We start from the raw sequence: 18,912 nt of genomic DNA, 5'->3' as shown, positions 1-18,912 counted from the left end.
TTACAGAAGTTTCTATATTTTATATAAATTACCTTTTTAATTTCATCGTTTGTATTATTTTTGTACTTTTGATGGAGTTTGTCTCTGCTTCGAATACATCGGATTAAACCAGGCGTAATCCAGGGTTTAATGTTAAATTTATTCCTACTGAGCGTGACCTCTGATCTGTGTCTGGATATAATTGTATTAATTGTATGTGAGAAAATTTCTACTGACCTTGAGACGTCCATAGTATCATACACTGCCGTCCAGTCAGTATTTTGTAGATCGCGCGTGACTGCGTCATAGTCAGTTTTTGTCACAGTTCTACAGTGTTTGTGACCAACCGGGTATTTAGTTTTTAAACACGTATAGGTACCACAACAGCACCTGTTTCTGCCGTGAAGAAGGAATGTGTAAACATTACTGTGTTTCGGGCTGAAGGGCGCCGTAGCTAGTGAAATTACTGGGCAAAGGAGACTTAACATCCAGGGGCGTGCATTGGTTTTCTAGCTAGGTAGGCACTGTGGATGTAACTAGTCGTAGTTGAGCTTTGGAATATGAAAAGATTGCCTACCGTAAGTATTTAGTATCTGGCGTATGGAAAAAATTTATGAGTACGTATTCAAAAGAATTGGTTTTTAATATATTGGTTATAAAATAACGGTAACAAATTAAACTAAATTAACTTTAACACTAGTGTTATATTTATTTCGGTTTATAACGAGGTAGGCACTACCTAATTGCCTGTATGATATGCACGCCCCTGTTAACATCTTATGTCTTAAGGAGATGAACGCAATTATAGTGCCGCTCAGAATTTTGGTTTTTCAAAAATCACTGCATTATAATGGGCAGGGCGTATGAATTAGCATCAGCTGAACGTCCTGCTCGTCTCGTCCCTTATTTTCATAAAAATAATATATTTATGCATTTGAGAGTTCGACGAAACTATCTAATAGCCTTAGGAATTTAAAGTTTGGAGAGTGTCTAATTAATAGGGAACCGTTATCAATGTTAGCACGGCTGAATCTGCATGACCATTTACAGAAGTGGCCAACCAGCCGGATGTATCACATTAGGACCCACGCACTTCTATTCGCACTTACCTTACGATAAGCTCGTACCTACGTCATCGGATTTCTGTTATGGTCTTGTTATGTTTGCTATTATTATCTATTCAAATTCATATTCAAATATTTTTACTCAAAATAGAAACACTTATTGAAAGTAAACACCTACCACCCATTCCAAAAGGTATGCATGCCTCAAGAGCTATGAAGAAGGGGCACAACAAACTCATCGGGCTTCTATTTTTTTTAATAAATATGGTTACAATGTAAAATCGTTATAAAATTTATTATTTAATAGCCTGTGGGCAGTCGCTCTATTCCCAATCATTGGTATCATTAAGAAAGTCATTTATGTTATAGTAACCTTTACCACATAAACGTTTCCTAACAATTTTTTTGAATTTCGTAATACATATATTTATAAATTCTATAAAATATATATATATATATATATACGTTCTACGATTTTCATACATCATAACAACAGTTCTTCCATTTTCATAATTAATATAAATATTATAAATTTAAAATTAAACATTTATATCACAATATTCAACAACTTATACTATCGGCTTATGGTTACTTAAGTATGAAACTAATAATTTTGATTCAATTCCAGTAGTATGTCAAATACGGTGTAAATTTATTTAAGTACAACAAAGTTATTGACAAATTTTTCATACAAACAAAAACACATAAAAAATGTTCGTCTTGCCTGTTCAATGTCACATATAACCTCTTAGCCGCAACGGTAATGCTAGATCTGTAGGCCGATTCCCGTTTTTTAGCAATCTCTTGCAACACCAGAGGAATCACAGGAGCGTTGCCGGCCTTTAAGGAAGGTGTACGCGCTTTTTTTGAAGGTACCCATGTCGTATCGTCCCGGAAACACCGCACAAGGAAGCTCATTCCACAGCTTTGTAGTACGTGGAAGAAAGCTCCTTGAAAACCGCACTGTCGAGGACCGCCACACACCCAGATGGTGGGGATGATTTCCTAACTTGTGGCGTGTCGTGCGAAGGTGGAGTAACGTAAGAAGGTATATTCTAACGATCCAAAAATCGTTGTAGTTTAGAAGTCATCCTATTGAAACTTTGTCCAAAATTGGTATTCACGTACTGATTCGATAGGACAACAACTAAATAGGACTGAAACTCAGCGACTCATCGACGACTTGCGATAGGACATTGCCAGTCTAATTCGACTATTCCTTTATTTTGTACCTTATTCTTTTAAATATGTTTATTATGATATCAGAGCCTTTTGCTCAGTTAAGGGAGAGAATATCACTCCTACGCTCTCTTGGAATTAGAGAAACGAGTTCTTCAATAAGACCAAGGATTAGTCCTTGGTAAGGTGAAATGTTTTCCGTATCTATCATTTCGAAAGCAAAATATTTGCTGATTCTCATATTATTTCGGCGTCGACGTTCTCTTCGCCGGTCTTCCCTTTCGGAAAGATCCAAAAGTAGCCAAGACAAGCTGATATTCATGCTTATGAAAAAACTTTAAACAGCCAACAACTGCAAATTACTAACTTCAGTTCAGCTACTTCTCAGACGTTCGATTTGACATTAAATCGTTGGTAACCGATTGTCAAAAGATAGCAGAATACCACTAACACAACGATTGAGGTCCGTCTAGCTGACGTGAATACGCTTTTACGATTTTTGGATAGGATCGTTTCTCAAACGTGCGATTTAGATTACGTGAATACGAATCGTAGGTGAACGACAGATGTCGCTGCGATATCGCTCATGTAAAATTACGTGACTCGGGCCGCAGTGCTTTATCCCGATACCAAAAGCACCCAACGTGCCAAATAAATCGTTCACTTTCAAAAACCTCACAAGAGTTACCATTGAATTAGACACATCAATCCACATAAATACGTTAAAGACTTTAAGAGATCTTTCATTCAGGTCTTCTTATTCTTGGCACTGTTTGCCGGGCTCCTTCTCGTGGAATGTTCGCCTTAGATCGTCACCTCCGAACACATTCGAGTTTTTGATTCAGTTTCCTCTCGTTCAAATGGTTATCAAACAGAGTTACGTCAACTGTCCCATAAGCATTTTCAAGTGTATTACGAAAGTCCTCAATGACAGCAATAACAAGGAACCAATCAACCCACACTGGACCCACGCCGCAGAACCTATAGTGCCCACGTTAAATATCTCAATAACAGTGTGAGTATCAATCAATGTGAGGAATAATTAGACAGAGCATTGTATGGTTTGCGTGTTTATTAATTATACATAATCATTTAAAAAAAAGTATCTAAGAAATAATAATATGTGGTGGACTTCGATAAAATTATTAATTTTATTGTTTTTGTGCTGAAAAGTCAGTCTTGTTTAAATAGACTGGATGGGAGTTATTTAAATTGAGTTGAAATCACCTACCATGAAGTGTGCTCCAATTTTCTCTCGTCTAATCTAAAAGGTCTTGTCTAATAGGTGACATTAAACAATTTTTTTTTATAATAATAATAATTTCACGTCTAAAAAAGATATGGCTACAGAAAGTTTTGTGCCCTACCCTCTGCGGTAGGATACCCCGAGTTCCAGAGGCTAGATCCTTCCGAAGGCTTATGACATGACTCAGTAAAAACGGGTTAAATTCTTGAACAATTTTCCAAGTAAAAGCAACTCCGTTCTAGGTTATGTTAAGCACACCCAAAACAATTTTCAATACAAGTCTCTGATACAGTCGCGCATTTAGAGGTGAAAGGCCTCTGGGAAGAGGGCAAACATGACTTCCCTGTATATGCCACTAAAATGCTTTCCTGGCTTCTTCTAATAACTTCATATCTTTCATAAAAGCTCCCTTTTGGTAAGTACCTTCTTTTCTTTTAAAATCTTAAGTCGATATTTTTCAATGCTCACATCGAAATTCCCTCTATTGCATGACTTCACTGCTATTGTAATAAAGTAACAACAGGCACATTTACAAATATCTGAAATTAAAGTTGTTTATTTTAGCTTCTGGCTCTGTCTTTAATAATCTCTGGTCTGAGAACGTTCATTAAGTTGAAGTCAACGTGGGTGTACAAAAAATGTTAAATTTGCATCGGAAACTATTCGGAAACGATTTCACTTTTATCACCTGTACCAGAACAACAGAACGCTAAACAGCCATCAAACAACAATAACTGCACTATATAGAGGTTTTGAAAAGTGAAAGCATACGAATGTAAATGAGTACGCCACAGTGAGAGTGTGGTGCCTTAAAGCCCTTATACTCCAGGCAGAGGATCTACTTTATACAACCTCTGAAGATTATCATCAATATACGATAATTTATATTTATAAAGTTTATTTTTTGTTACTTTATAAGAAATATTTTATATTATTAAAACATGATTCATATATTGGATGCAGCACTTTGCAAAAAAATTTGTTATACACCCAATGTTAAACACTCTATATGATTGAAAAGAGTGGCCGTTGAGTTTCTTGTATGTTCTTCTCATGAACTCTACTTTTTTCGAACAATTTGTTGATTCAGTAATTCGTATTACATAAAATAATATTTTAATGACGATTCAAAAATACCGAGTTTAACTGAATATTTTTGGAGTTTACTCTTTAAGAATCGATTTTCATATAAGGCGCCCGGTATGAGAAAAATATGGATAGTAAAATCTGCTCATCAAATCTCATAGTAACGTTTTTGGTGCGCATCATTTTTCGCGCACCTTTCACTGTCTTGTATTTTGAAGCTTTATTATATTATTGAAATTGATTTATTATTATACTTTCATAAAGTTAAGTGAAAATTCTATAAATTATGGAAGAATGTGGTGTAAATAATAGTGCCGGAAAATCTGATAATCACGTAGGTACTTAGTAAGTTACAATTCATATATTACAACACTATGACATGTATTGTATATAAAATAAACATGTGTGCTTTGTATTTATTAAATATTGCATTATTCAATATAGTTCATACAAATTTATATGAGCTATGCACATAATTAAATGTTTTATTTGACATGGAGAGTATATATAGTGCATTTCACGCCAAATAGACAATTCTTAACCTAACCTATTATTTTATTTTTTTAATATCTATATTTTTTTAAAGTTATTATGATTTATTTTCTATTAACTATTTTTGTAGTTTCAGTTACGATAATTAATGATTCCATAATATAGTTATAATAATTTAATCGTGTAAGATCTACTAAAATATTTGATATATATCGGATCGTCGTAAAAATGTGAATAAAATAAAAATATATAAGTAATGCGTTTATTTACCCTTACATATGATGTCGATCTTTTTTAATTAATACGCTTTTATTAGCTTCTGCTGTATGTCTGTTTCAGGGGCGTGCATTCAATATAGGCAAATAGGCAGATACAAATTAATATTACTTTAGATATCTGTGATGGTGAAAATTTTGTTCGATCGCTTTACAATACCTTGCGTTTACTTACAATACCTTCAAGTAACAACACGAAGAACACCTACTAAATATTAGACCTACTTATAATATGTAGAAAAATATAATAGTTTTGAATGATAAGCAGACCGATTGTACTTTGTATTTTGAGTTTTTAAGTTTGAAAATTATATGGATTGAGATTAAAGTTGTTTTTGAACAAATGTTTCAAATACATATCATTACAATAATTAGAGTTCACATTGGATCATGGATGAGAGACATTTACTGCCTCTACTGGTGACTTAAAAAATATGAAAGTACACAATACAATATCACGTCATTATAATATTATTATTAGTGATCGGGAAATCGATGTTAAATTTATGCAACATCATAAATGCATGGAAAATCTATACAATGATTGCAATTTGTGTCGTTACCGCTAGAGGGCGGTAAAAATGAAAATACTCGTATCTATATATCATAGTTAATGTTAATAACAAAATCATCAAAAAAAAACTACGCGTACCTATTATGGTTATGGAGCTACAATAGGAAAACTAATTAACATATTCTGAAGCTAATAAAAAAGCGGACTCTATGTCATTTTTGAAGAGTTTAATTTAAATCATATCAGTATAAAATTATTTATAGAAAATATACGTTGAATAATTAATTAAATTAAAATTGTGCTGTGCAATACCTTAATTTTTAACTATGTAATTTCATATTATTAGGTACTTGTAGAGAGTACCTAGAGTAATAAAAACTTAAATATTGACCAATTAATGGTCCCGAAACTATACAATATTCAATATTTTCACCTCAAAACCTACTGTCGGACTAAGCCCAACTACAACTAGTTTGATCTTCATGCCTACATTTCTGGAAAAACAATGCACGCCCCTGGTTTGTTTGTAACCGACTCCATTGGACTTGATTTTGTTTAGTACCTGTTCTAAGACAATCGTTCTTGAGGAGTAAACTCCAGTCGTGCGTCGGAGCTGACACACACACCTTTTTTTTTGACCTAAAATAAGGATTATGCGCCCCTTAAAGGTTATAAAAACTTGAGGATGTTATTAAGATACAATTAAGAGCTCCAATTATGCAAGGAGAAGCTTCTCATATATAGTATGGCCGAACCTCCCTGGATCTAGTAATTGGCCCTAATGGTAATAACACTCCTATGTTTCCCCTGGTGTAGCAAGATAATCTGGGTTCTGCACTTCGGTTCGCAGCAAAACAAAAACAATGACAAGTCAAAATAATACGCCGAAATCTATGCGACCAGAGTCGGGGGCGTGCGCTGTGTATAAACTAGATAATAATTCAAATTTAATAATATTGATTTACATACCTACTTGTTCGATCATACAGTTTAAGAAATATATTAGAGAATACTTGTATATATAATTTCACTTAGCAATAATCCGTTTGATTTTTTTTTCTTCTAAAGTTTTGTAAGTTTTTTATATTATTGTCTATTAGTGGAAACTTTTTTGGTGTTTATACAATTATATATGTATTTTTGTATATGTTTTAAATACTGTTTGTTTCCCAAAAAAAGTTTAATACTAAAATACAAAACACAAACAGACATTCTTATTCTTCAAGTACTGCTTACAGTTCACAAACTAAAGCTTCCAATACCCTCAAAACTATGTAAGCAATATCAACATTAATTATGTTAAATTTTGTGCCATATTTGTATAGTCTATTGTACAGTACGTAAGTCTTTTGTGGTAAAGATTAGGTAACTTTGTATGTAGAAATCACGAAGGTAACTTTGACCTGTTTGGGTTAGATTTAGAGCTAAGATCGGGCACGCCTAGCCTAGGTTTAGTATCTGTTATAATATTATATATGAAATAGTATGTATCTTACTCTGGTGTTTGATAAATAATTTAACTACATTTATTTAACAATATAATTTGTGCATTATAAGTCTTTTTTGGGCGATTTATACGCTTTAACAACATGATCCCAGACAATGCACATAAAAAAATGTGTTACGAAATTCAAAATAATTGTTAACTGTTAACATAAATGACTTTATTAGTGACATCCCAGTTTTAAAATGGAGCGACTGTCTCCAGGCTATTTAAATAGTAAAAGTGTAAAAAATATAAAAGAAATAAGAAGCCCACTGAGTTTTTTGCGCCCGTTCTTCTCAGGTCTGTGGGATAAATAAAAGGGGATTCGAATGGGTTAGTATTTGAAGTTCAATTGGTGGCTTAAATTCCTATTATGAATGAAAATATTTGAAATTGCCTATTTTCAATAATAAGTACCTTTATAAATTTAAATAATTACAAATTGTAATCTTTTCCGATATAATATACAAAATAATATTCTTGCTTCAACTAACACATATATTTCTGGTTGTAAATAATATAACCTACCTATATAAAATACAAAATGAAATCCAATAAGTATTAGAAAGATCAACATTTAAGCTAAGCTTAGTAAAGGTAGGCTTAGAGCTCCTGATTACAAATCCGTAACCGTAAAGTTCAAAGTACCTACGGTGATTCGAGACTCGGGAGCGCTCTGTCCTCCATAGTGCTGTATTGTTAGAAGATATACGATAAGCGGGTTCAATGAGATAACATCGTAATACCTTATACGCCTAGTGATGTGGAGCTTCTTACATTGCTTTGTCGATATCGATGAAAACGATATTATTATACATAAAATTCGATTATTATGTACCGCATTATGTAAAGGAAAACAATTTATTTATATTATCCCGTTAAAGGTAAAGCTACTTAATAATTCAGACAAATGTAACATCACATACCTGTGACGATACCTGTAATGGATATTTTCATACAAGGGTCTGTTAAAGCAGAAAGAAATAAATAGATTGTATCGAACCTGAGTTGCAGCGCTGGACACAAAGAGTTCGAACTAAAGTTCTTAAGACAAAATCTATTCGTATGAAAAGTGCGAAGTCTTTACAAGTCGTCGATATCGTTGAGCAGCTTCCATGTTACGCATCAAGCTAGTTCTGGGCGCCGACGAAAGCTGTCCTTGGTTACATCAGCCAGCTCACCTAAAAGGTCGGCAACTCTGGTGGGATTTTCCTCGTTTTGTAAGAGGGTATAGGCTGTGGTGATCACTAACAATAAGTTAACCCGTACGTTCGATTTTTCTCCTCATCCATAAATTTAAACTGGTTATTCCGGTTTAACTCAATATTGTGATTGGTACATTAAATAAAACATTAATTCTCCAAGTATTTATGAATTAAATTATTTATATTTATTATTTTTATTTTGCAATATAAAAATTGACTTTCTTTTTTTAAGTAACGAGCATTGTTGTAGAAATAAAATAAACGATGGTTTGCAATACAAGGGTTGTAATGCTCAGCCAGTTTTCATTATCAAACGTTTTAACAACCTATATTATCGATACCTGACGCACATCTCTATTATCCCAAAGATATCTAATCTCTGGCGGGAATATTTCACAGGCAATCGTGATAATCGACTAGCACTTCTGTAAACAATCAGTCACTTAATATCTCCTCACTTTTATATTACATCAACATTATGTCGTTGTGGGATATCTTTATGAGCATTACACGTACTTGTGAGCTTCTGGGCAGGAAATTCTGATAATGTTTCCCATTTTAAGCTTCACGATAATCTCTAACGATTTATTTTTGTAGAATTTAGGATTTTAATATAAACGCCGACCGTGATCATTAAAATAATTGCCAGCCTTTCACAAAATAATTCACACTTTTATAGTGCTTACAAGAATTTTTCTTAGCATGCAAATGTTGACGAGGATGTCTATTTTGGAAGTCAAAGGTAGCTTGTACTTAAGCTCTTCAAAACACACTCTGTGATAAATGTTGCAGAAGGAGTTTTGAGAAACTCGTAAGTGCATCTTTCCAAAATTTTGGTAAATTAACATTGAAAGTATTATTAAGCAATATATGTTTTTTAAGTTACTGTGTTCTCGAATTGAATAGTAAATCTGTTTATTAGCCATTTAGGGTTGACAAACAATATTGATTGCCAACGAAAAATTCGCAGACATATTAAACATACCAGACTGCAGATAACTGAGCGAAGTAATTAAATTCAACGTAACAGCAAATGGATAAAAAGAAATGATAATAATATGTAATACGACTATCAATAAAAAATACATGACTTATAGGCAGCACAGCTGCTTAGTATTATAAGCAAGTCTTGTGGTGGAAAAAAACAAAAGTTTCAGATGAAGACAAATATCAGCTAAACTACGTTTCATGGTCTGATTGGGATGAGTTCACTTACCAAAAAATTACCCCCAGAATAGCTACTACAAGATACCTGCGTGAAAAATGCTGTAAAGGACATCTATTAAGCGACGTCTCTACGCAACGACAAGTTATCTAGCCATTCACAGAGCATTGGATCTCCGATTAAAACATGAAACGGCGAAATTTGAAGTTAATATATCAGTGGGAGAACCCTTTGCATTAATTAGATAGTTTGGTTATATTGTTGATATTGGTTAACTGAGATTTTACATTTTATCATATTATGCTGTCATTAAGACTTTTAGTTTACTGGTGTTAGCTAGTTTTACGATTACGAAGCTAATATTAACTTACACCAAAGTATAACACAACAATATTGCGTTCTATATCTCCGATAAGACCAATACCAATAATATCGGTGGCAAATTGTAGACCCAGTTCTCCCACAACTCGCCTACGCATCTTATGTGACCCACAAACCACTAATTATCCGATAACTGATGTAATCAAATCCCATTAACACATTGCACACGATACTGTTTCTGTAAAAGCTTCCCAATTTAACGCGTAGAAGTTTCATAATTACAGTAACTATTGGAAGAAATATGGCTGTTTTGAGTGATAGTTGGATGTTTTGTTTGGAATGGAATATGCTGCGTACTTGTTTGTGTTTAGGGGAATTTCGCGGTTATCGTGATTTTCAAATGGCATACACATTCAAAATTAATTTCGCTTTTTTAAAGACTTACTGCTTAGGAACTACAATATCTATATTCCTTAAGCTTAGTTACTTATGTGTAATATAATTGTTCTCTTGTTACAGTGTGGATGTTCACATAGTCGATGATTTTCAACATTTTTTTTGCCTCCATTCTCTTGCAACACAGGATGAATCACAGGAGCATTTGCAGGCCCTATAGAAAGGTGTACGCGCTTTTTTGAAGGTATTTTATTATTTTTTATTAGTAGTATAGTATTATATTTCCAGGTCGTATCGTCCTGGAAATACCGCACATGGAAGCTCATTCCACAATTTGATTGTAAGTGGAAGAAAATTCCTTGAAATTCTGACAACACACGTAGATAAACATTATAAAAGCCAGACAGATAAAAGCCACACATAAAAGCCACACATAAAAGCCACACATAAAAGCCAGACATTCAGATGGTGGCGATGATATCCAAGTTTTTCTTATGAAAATAAGGGAGGAGACGAGCAAAACGTTCAGCTGATGGTAATTGATACGCCCTGCCCATTACAATTCAGTGCCGCTCAGGAATATTGAAAAACCCAAAAATTCTAAGCAGCACTACAACTTTGCTCGTCATCTTGAGACATAAGTTTTCAAGTCTCATTTGCCTAGTCATTTCACTAGCTACGGTGCCCTTCAGACCGAAACACCGTAATGTTTGCACAATACAAATTACTGCTACACGGCAGAAATAAGTGCCGTTGTGGTACCCATAATCTGGCCGGCATCCTGCACAGGAGCCTTCCACTGGTAATTGGTTTAAGATGTGTCGTGCGAAAGTGGAATTTGGGCGCAGGAATAAGGTTAAACCCTTTGCATTGGATGCTAGCTATATTTCTATTCGAAGGTGACGTAGTTACTTAAATTATTGAACTACTGAGATTTAACATTATATGTCATATTCTGTCATATTTTGGATTTTAAAGAATTCTGAGCGGCACCGCGTGGTTGTTAACAAAACGCGAATATCATTTTCATTGATTTATCGTTTTAATGAATTCAAGCTTCGAATTTAGATTTAAATACAATTTCAATAGAAACAATCAGACTATGGGATCAAACATTCAAAAACCTGTGAATGCATAACACACATCTTCAATCTTAGATTGTAATCGAATTTTGAAAGGAAAGTTTCACCAATTTTCAAGTAAATACTTGATTTAAATATCAAAAAGTAACCGCATACAGAGACATTGTAAGTAAGGCGCGCGTGTTCAATGCTGTCATGTAGCACAGAAGCGCATTGAGACGCGCCACAATATAAACACAAAACACATAAATTGTGTGCATGCGATATATCCATAGACGGAGCGCTTGAAATTTAATATAATGTAACTCATAGCAGATAACTCACAGGATCGCAATATAATTTATTGCATAAGTGTGAAAAATATGCAAAACTATTTTGTTTATATTGATTTTTTTTATGGAAAAGGAGGACAAACAGGCATACGGGTCACCGGGTGTTAAGTGATCACCGCCGCCCACATTCTCTTGCAACATCAGGGGAATCACAGGAGCGTTGCCGGCCTTTAGGGAAGGTGTACGCGCTTTTTTTGAAGGTACCCATGATGTGTCGACCCGAAAACACCGCACAAGGAAGCTCATTCCACAGCTCTGTAGTACGTGGAAGAAAGCTTCTTGAAAACCGCACTGCGGAGGATCACCACGCATCCAGACCGTACAGCTAATAACAATTATGGTTATACCCACATCCATAATTTCTGAAATAAATGCGGCACTTTTTTGTGCCTATCGGAAAACAATTCCTATAATATATCAAAAGATTTTCTCCTTCAACGTCAATAAATGAAAACAATTTTGATAATTTAAATCATGCTTATTTGTTACGATTCCTGTTAATTAAAATTCCCCTTGATTTGTTATTTTTAGGGCCTATTCCGCAACCAAATAATAACAAATACTTAAGACTGATAAAGAACATAGCTACGATATTGGATAAGTCTTTTAGTGCAGCCGTCAGCTCTACGGCAGTATATTTTGTCACACAGAAATGAATAACGATTTTCTCTCTCGTACCTACAACTATTCAACAGGAAAACAAGTCACAGACCAAAATCGGCCGGCCGCCCTATAGATCGCTGACTGATTATTGTGTACGCTAGCTAAGGAAATACTCCGCTCTATCTAAACATAATACATCGATCTTTGTAACATACAAGGGCATTACTGCATTGAAGCTCAAATACTCCTTATCTGTTCCTTCTTGCTAAAGTTTCTCCTTAAACGTATCGTATACAATAGCAATTTGTAGATGAATAGACACAGCGATATGGCAACCACGTCCCAGGGTTTACGACGGGAGGTGAAAGGTCAGATACGCACACTTAATACATAGTTTATATATGAAGATTTAAGCGCACAATAACTTAATCCATTGTTAAGATTTCAATAGATTTGAATGATTTATAGCAACTACTAAATAAGGCTTGACGTAGTGTCGATACGATACCTTAAATTCCTTTCAACCAATATAATATGAGCTTTCGATGCTGATACGAGTAATAGTTCGACTGTAAATGTTTCATCGCCTTCAGGAAGCAATATGACACTTCAATAATATTGGAATCCTGGAAGAAATTAAACCGAAATGCTACCATCCGATTCTTCTAACTATTTTTTTATGGAATAGGAGGACAAACGAGCGTACGGGTCACTCGTTGTTCAAGTGATCACCGCCACCCACAATCTCTTGCAATACCAGAGGAATCACAGGAGCGTTGCCGGCCTTTAAGGAAGGTGTACGCGCTTTTTTTGAAGCTATCCATGTCGTATCGTCCCGGAAACACCGCACAAGGAAGTTTATTCCACAGCTTTGTAGTACGTGGAAGAAAGCTCCTTGAAAACCGCACTGTGGAAGACCACCACACATCCAGATGGTGGGGATGATATCCTAACTTATGGCATGTCGTGCGAAGGCGGCAGGAATCAGGTTAAACAGCTCTTCGGAACACTCCCCGTGATAAATGCGGTAGAAGACACACAATGAAGCGACATCTCTACGCAACGCCAAGTGATCCAGCCCTAAGTGATTCACAGAGCACTGGGTCCCCATTTAGCATTATATTGTTTACAAATAGACAATATGTAAACAAATAAAATAATATTTTACAAGAACACAAGCGACTACGTTTCCTGTTACAAATTTGTGATGAGAAAGTCTTGTTTTATAATATTCAAGTCAAGTTTTACCATGTGCTTCCTGGGGCATAAAAATAATACAGAAGTCCCAGGCCCAAAGGTGTCGTAAAAGGCGACTATGGGACTATATACCAGTGGGAGGCTCCTTTGTACAGGATGCCGGACTAATTATGGGTTCGATAAAGGCGCCTTTTTGTGCCGTAGTAATGTAGTGCATTATTGTATTTCGGTCTGAAAGGCGCCGTTGCTTGTTATAAAAGCTGGGCAAATGAGACTTAACACGTTATGTCTCAAGATGACGAGCGCAATTGTAGTGTGGTTCAAAATTTTTGGGGTTTTTCTATAATACTGAGCGGCACTGCATTGTATTGGACAGGGCGTATTAATTACTTCATCAGCTGAATATCTTGCCCATCTCGTCCCTTATTGTTATAAAAAAATAGTTCGTGATTTTTTTCTTCCTCAAAACAATTATCAAAATTGTTTTGATTGAACATTTTTTTTAATCAGGTTTGGGGCAATTGTTCCAAATTTTTAATTTGCTGTACTGGTGTAGTCGGGTTATAAATTATTATTTAAGCAGATAAATAGTAACTTACTTTTATTCTTGTCAAACTCCATGATGTTGCACATCTGGAGCGGGTTGTCGAAGTCTTCAGGTGGATATCCTCTGCTGGTGGGCTGGCACCTGTACACTGCTCCTGGACGTCGAACCCCGGCAACGCGGTATGGATCGTCTTCCGGAGCACCCACCAGAATCCTGGAGACAAACAGATTACTCATGAAATAATAATTAAATGTTTCAATTTAAAAGAAATACATTGATCTATTTGAAGGATTTTAGTGTTTCTCCGTCGAATAATTTTTCGTCAAAATTTTACATTAGAAGGGCCATACGGGTAGTATGCTTACCCAGATGGAAAGTGGAAACCGTTGTTGACCATCTTAAGAGTATAAACATCATGGAAACTTATACTATCATTATAATTTGAAGAGGGTGGCTATTTGTCTCGTCCTTATGAGTCCTAGAAACACCGCGTCCAAAATTAAACTATTTTGTTCGTCAATCATACTTAGGTATCACCAGTATTTACCAGTTGGAGGCTCCTTTGCACAGGAAGCCGGCTAGATTATGGGTACCACAACGGCGCCTATTTCTGCCGTGAAGCAGTAATGTGTAAGCATTACTGTGTTTCGGTCTGAAGGGCGCCGTAGCTAGTGAAATTACTGGGCAAATGAGGATTAACATGTTATGTCTCAAAGTGACGAGCTCAATTGTAGTGCCGCTCAGAATTTTTGGGTTTTTTGAGAATCCTGAGCGGTACTGTATTGTAATGGGCATGGCGTATCAATTACCATCAGCTGAACGTCCTGCTCCTCTCGTCATTTATTATCATAAAAAAAGGTATAGCTTGTCGTCAAGACATGCCGTATCTATTAACCGCAGAATCTTCTTAACACGAGTATTACAAACATCACCTGGGTGCAAGGTATAGTATATACTAAGGATCTTTTTACGCTTATATCGACTTATTTTTATAATTTTGAAAAATTTCCCCGAGAAGCTGATTCATTCAGGGCAGTATCATTCAGATTTTAAACAATTATTATTTTTCTCGAATTGCTAATATAAACAGATTAATATCCGGACGACCGAGCCTTGCTCTGATTTTTAAGAATGTACAAAACTTGAACAAAAAAAAAATTAATAGGACATCTGGATTCGAACCGGGGTCTTCTGCTTTCCGGGTCACCCAACGTCCCATCTGAGCTATAATAGTCTTGTATTAAGTGGCGAAATTTACCTTTGTATTCTAATGTTATTGTAGCTGTTTCTCATTCAAACATGGATAAAACCATTTTTTTTAAATTGAAACCTATCTAGATCGATTTATCACCCCCGAAATCCCCTGCATACTTAATTTTATGAAAATCGTTGGAGCCGTTTCCGAGATTCAGATTATATATATATATATATATATATATATATATCTTTAAATGAGCAATTCTTGTATATATATATATATGTATATATATATATATATATATATATATATATATATATATATATACAAGAATTGCTCATTTTTTGTAATTTTGTCGCAGGCGCACAGCGTTATTATGTCACAATAAGTACAAGGCTCCCATCGTGCACTGTGGTGGTTGCAATTTGATACCAAAGGGTGTATAACATACGGGGGTTGAAACATTTGGTTTCTTAAAATGTAAGATCATCATAGATCTAAAAAGATACATTACAATACAATACGATTTGTTCTAGAAAATTCTAGAATGATCTAGAGATTTCAAGAATGTAAGATAATATTCTAATCAAATGAAAATGTTTTAAAAAATTTGAGAGCATAAGCTGACAATGACGACCTGCATAGCCGAGTGGTTAGCGATCCTACCTACTAAGCTAGACGTTCGAGGGGTTCGAATCCCGGTAGGTGCAAGCATTTATATGTTGAATATAGATGTTTGTTTTCGAGTCATGGATGTTTAAATGTATTTATATATGTTTATATGAATATATGTATGTTTAAGTAAGTATATTGTATTAAATATATCATTGTCTTGTAACCCATATCACAGGCTATATATGCTTAACTTGGGGCAAGATAATTTGTGTAAAAAGTGTGTCAATATTATTATTATTATTATAAGCACGTATAAGTAAGTTGTATTATAAACATTATTATTAACATTAACAAATCAAATTATGACCCAGCGAAGCTAGAATATTTATTTTATGTAGGAAATCTATGTCTCATTTATGTATTTTATGATCATTATGCATCTTACTGTTACAAAAATGGAAAATCTGCATTTCGCCGCCCACGTTAGGTTGCATACACCGTTAACGATTCGATGAATCGATGCCTAGCTGACACAGTTCATCGTAAACTGTCCATCATTCCTCAATGATAGGAAACCAGTTGTCCATCCATAACTCCAGTAGTTAGTATTTCCCGTAATATCAAGACATCCGTAATTACGTCCCGCTTGTCAACAGTGAGTCACTGCTGTGGAAATACAATTTGGCGAGTGTGGACGAGATTGAACCCGCGCTATTTGTGGCGTTGGCACTGAGCCAGCGGGCCCGACATACTCCAGCATCATTGTTTGCTTTGATCGTCCTCTACACATTATATTATCCTATACTAATTCGAATGAAGGAAATTAGAGTCTATTAAAATTAATCAATTCTTACTAGAGCGACATAAATCTGTGTATATAGAATTACAAATAACCTTTGATTTGTATAAATAGAAAGGCAAGGGGTGAACTGATAGAGGGGCAAAGCTTCTCTCCTTATTGTTACGTTAATAATTCAAACACTGTGTGATTTACATGATTGATAAAAGTTATTACAATCCTAGACAGTTTCAGAAATTTCTGGATTTTATTATTAGTCTTAGTTTATTAGGTATCGACAGGTACATGTGACCGCCGATAGAGTAACGGGCTGCGGGATCGATCCCCGCTAATATCATTGCAACTAGAGCACATTTGAGACGACAGAGGTAGGCTAGGTAGCAATGAATTCCAACAATATAAAATTAATGAACCTGTAGTTATATTTCCTTACAACAAAATGTCAAGCATTGAAAGTAAGACTTCCGATCTACTTAAAGGAAACATTTGCGCCAATTTTTCCATATGACTCTTTTCTCCGCAGTTTTAACCCTAGATGATTGGTTTTTTAAATCAAGCAATACTTATCATCATATGCATCTCTCTGTTATGCTTTTTTTATAATTTTTGTTTCGGTGAGTGTTAGATACAGTTCTTCAAACATTGCTTAAAATTTAACGAAAACCCGCCCACAATAAGCGTTAAATTTAAAGAGTCCGACACAGAAAATTCCCTTCTCTATCAGTTTCCTAAATTTTGTTACTATTGGCAAACTGTTAAAAGAGGAAATTGTCGAGAATGGAACCCTGATTTTTGAGTCTTTATCACACTGGATAATGTCGAGCCCGCGTTAGCGCGACGGTATGTTATCTTATGGCCGTTCCCAATATACTATCTACAGATAGAGATAAATTACTACGTTCTACTGTCAGTAATTAGCTGTCAATAATCTGAAGCTGTCCCAATATACCCGATAAGTCATTCTTATCGCCTTAATTGGGACGCGTGAATTGCAATTTCCATACAAACTTAGAAGATAGATCGCAGGTAAGCTATACGTCGTCCCATTGACAGACAGCGTGTACGGATAAGGTGAGTTACCGTCGATAACTTTATTGGGACAGAAAAGTCAACGATAGTTACGATTTTTATCTCAAGTAAGAGATATACTGAATATTGGGAACGGCCGTTAGAATTCTTAAAATTCAGAGAGGTCTCAGCTAATGTTTCTTCTTAAGGCTGGGGACCGAGCCAATGACCTTGAGGAATCGGACGGAGCAAATTAACCTCTCTCGCACAAGATCGCCATAGCTTAAATTCAGAATTAGACTCATAATTAATTTATTACAAACATAATAAAATTTTCTTTACAAAACTAAAATAACTATTTCATCTATACTAATATATAAAGCTGCAGTGTTTGTTTGTTTGTTTGAACGCGCTAATCTCTGGTACTACTGGCCCGATTTGAATGATTCTTTCAGTGTTGGGTAGTCCATTTATCGAGGAAGGCTATAGGCTATGTTTTTTTTTTTTTCAAAATTAGGGATCCGTAATAAAATTGCTATTTTGGTTACAAACCTCCTTGTGTTAACAAGGAGTAAAATCGAAAACCTATTTTTGCGTGCGCTGCAAAAACTATTGACAATAGAACAAAATGATGTACAGGCTATAATATAGGCAATATTTTATTACTTATAAAACTATCGCGTGAATTATACTTTATATGGCAAAACAACGTTTGCCGGGTCAGCTAGTATTAAATAGTATTGGTGTACAATTAATAAATTTTCGTACAATTTTTATCTAAATTGAATGATTAGCATGTCTCCAACTGTAAAAGTTACGGGAGTTTAGTTATAAAAAAAATGAATATTCTTCTCATATTCTGTAGAGATATATAATATTTTTTTGTAAACATATAAGATTTATATAACCGTCAAGAAATGGTTTCAATTATGCGCTTTTTTGGCGATTTTTTGGAATAGCGGCGAATATTACTTGAAAAAAGAACTCGATAGTTGTAATCAATTATTATTTATTATAAGACCACACTCATGAGCTTAATAATCTCAGCGGAACTTAAACGCGCTATGCTTTAATCTCAAGTCAAACATCGACCTATACTGTATTTTAGTCAGATTTAGAATCA

At 34.8% G+C, this 18,912-nt stretch overlaps 1 protein-coding gene across 4 annotated transcripts in view; it reads right to left on the bottom strand.

Moving 5' to 3' along the window:
* LOC126974906 (integrin alpha-8) overlaps positions 1-18,912 on the bottom strand; it is a 164,321-nt gene that overhangs the window by 97,522 nt on the left and 47,887 nt on the right. For all 4 annotated transcript variants that reach the window (XM_050822632.1, XM_050822634.1, XM_050822635.1 and 1 more), the window contains exon 2: positions 14,222-14,382. In XM_050822632.1, coding sequence (XP_050678589.1) covers positions 14,222-14,382 — 161 coding nt within the window. The remainder of the gene's footprint in view (positions 1-14,221; positions 14,383-18,912) is intronic.

This window comes from Leptidea sinapis, chromosome 34 (genome assembly GCF_905404315.1).
Source record: "Leptidea sinapis chromosome 34, ilLepSina1.1, whole genome shotgun sequence".
In the NCBI taxonomy this organism is placed as follows: domain Eukaryota; kingdom Metazoa; phylum Arthropoda; class Insecta; order Lepidoptera; family Pieridae; genus Leptidea; species Leptidea sinapis.
Note: the sequence above shows the minus strand (reverse complement) of the source record. Positions and strands in the feature narration are given on the sequence as shown.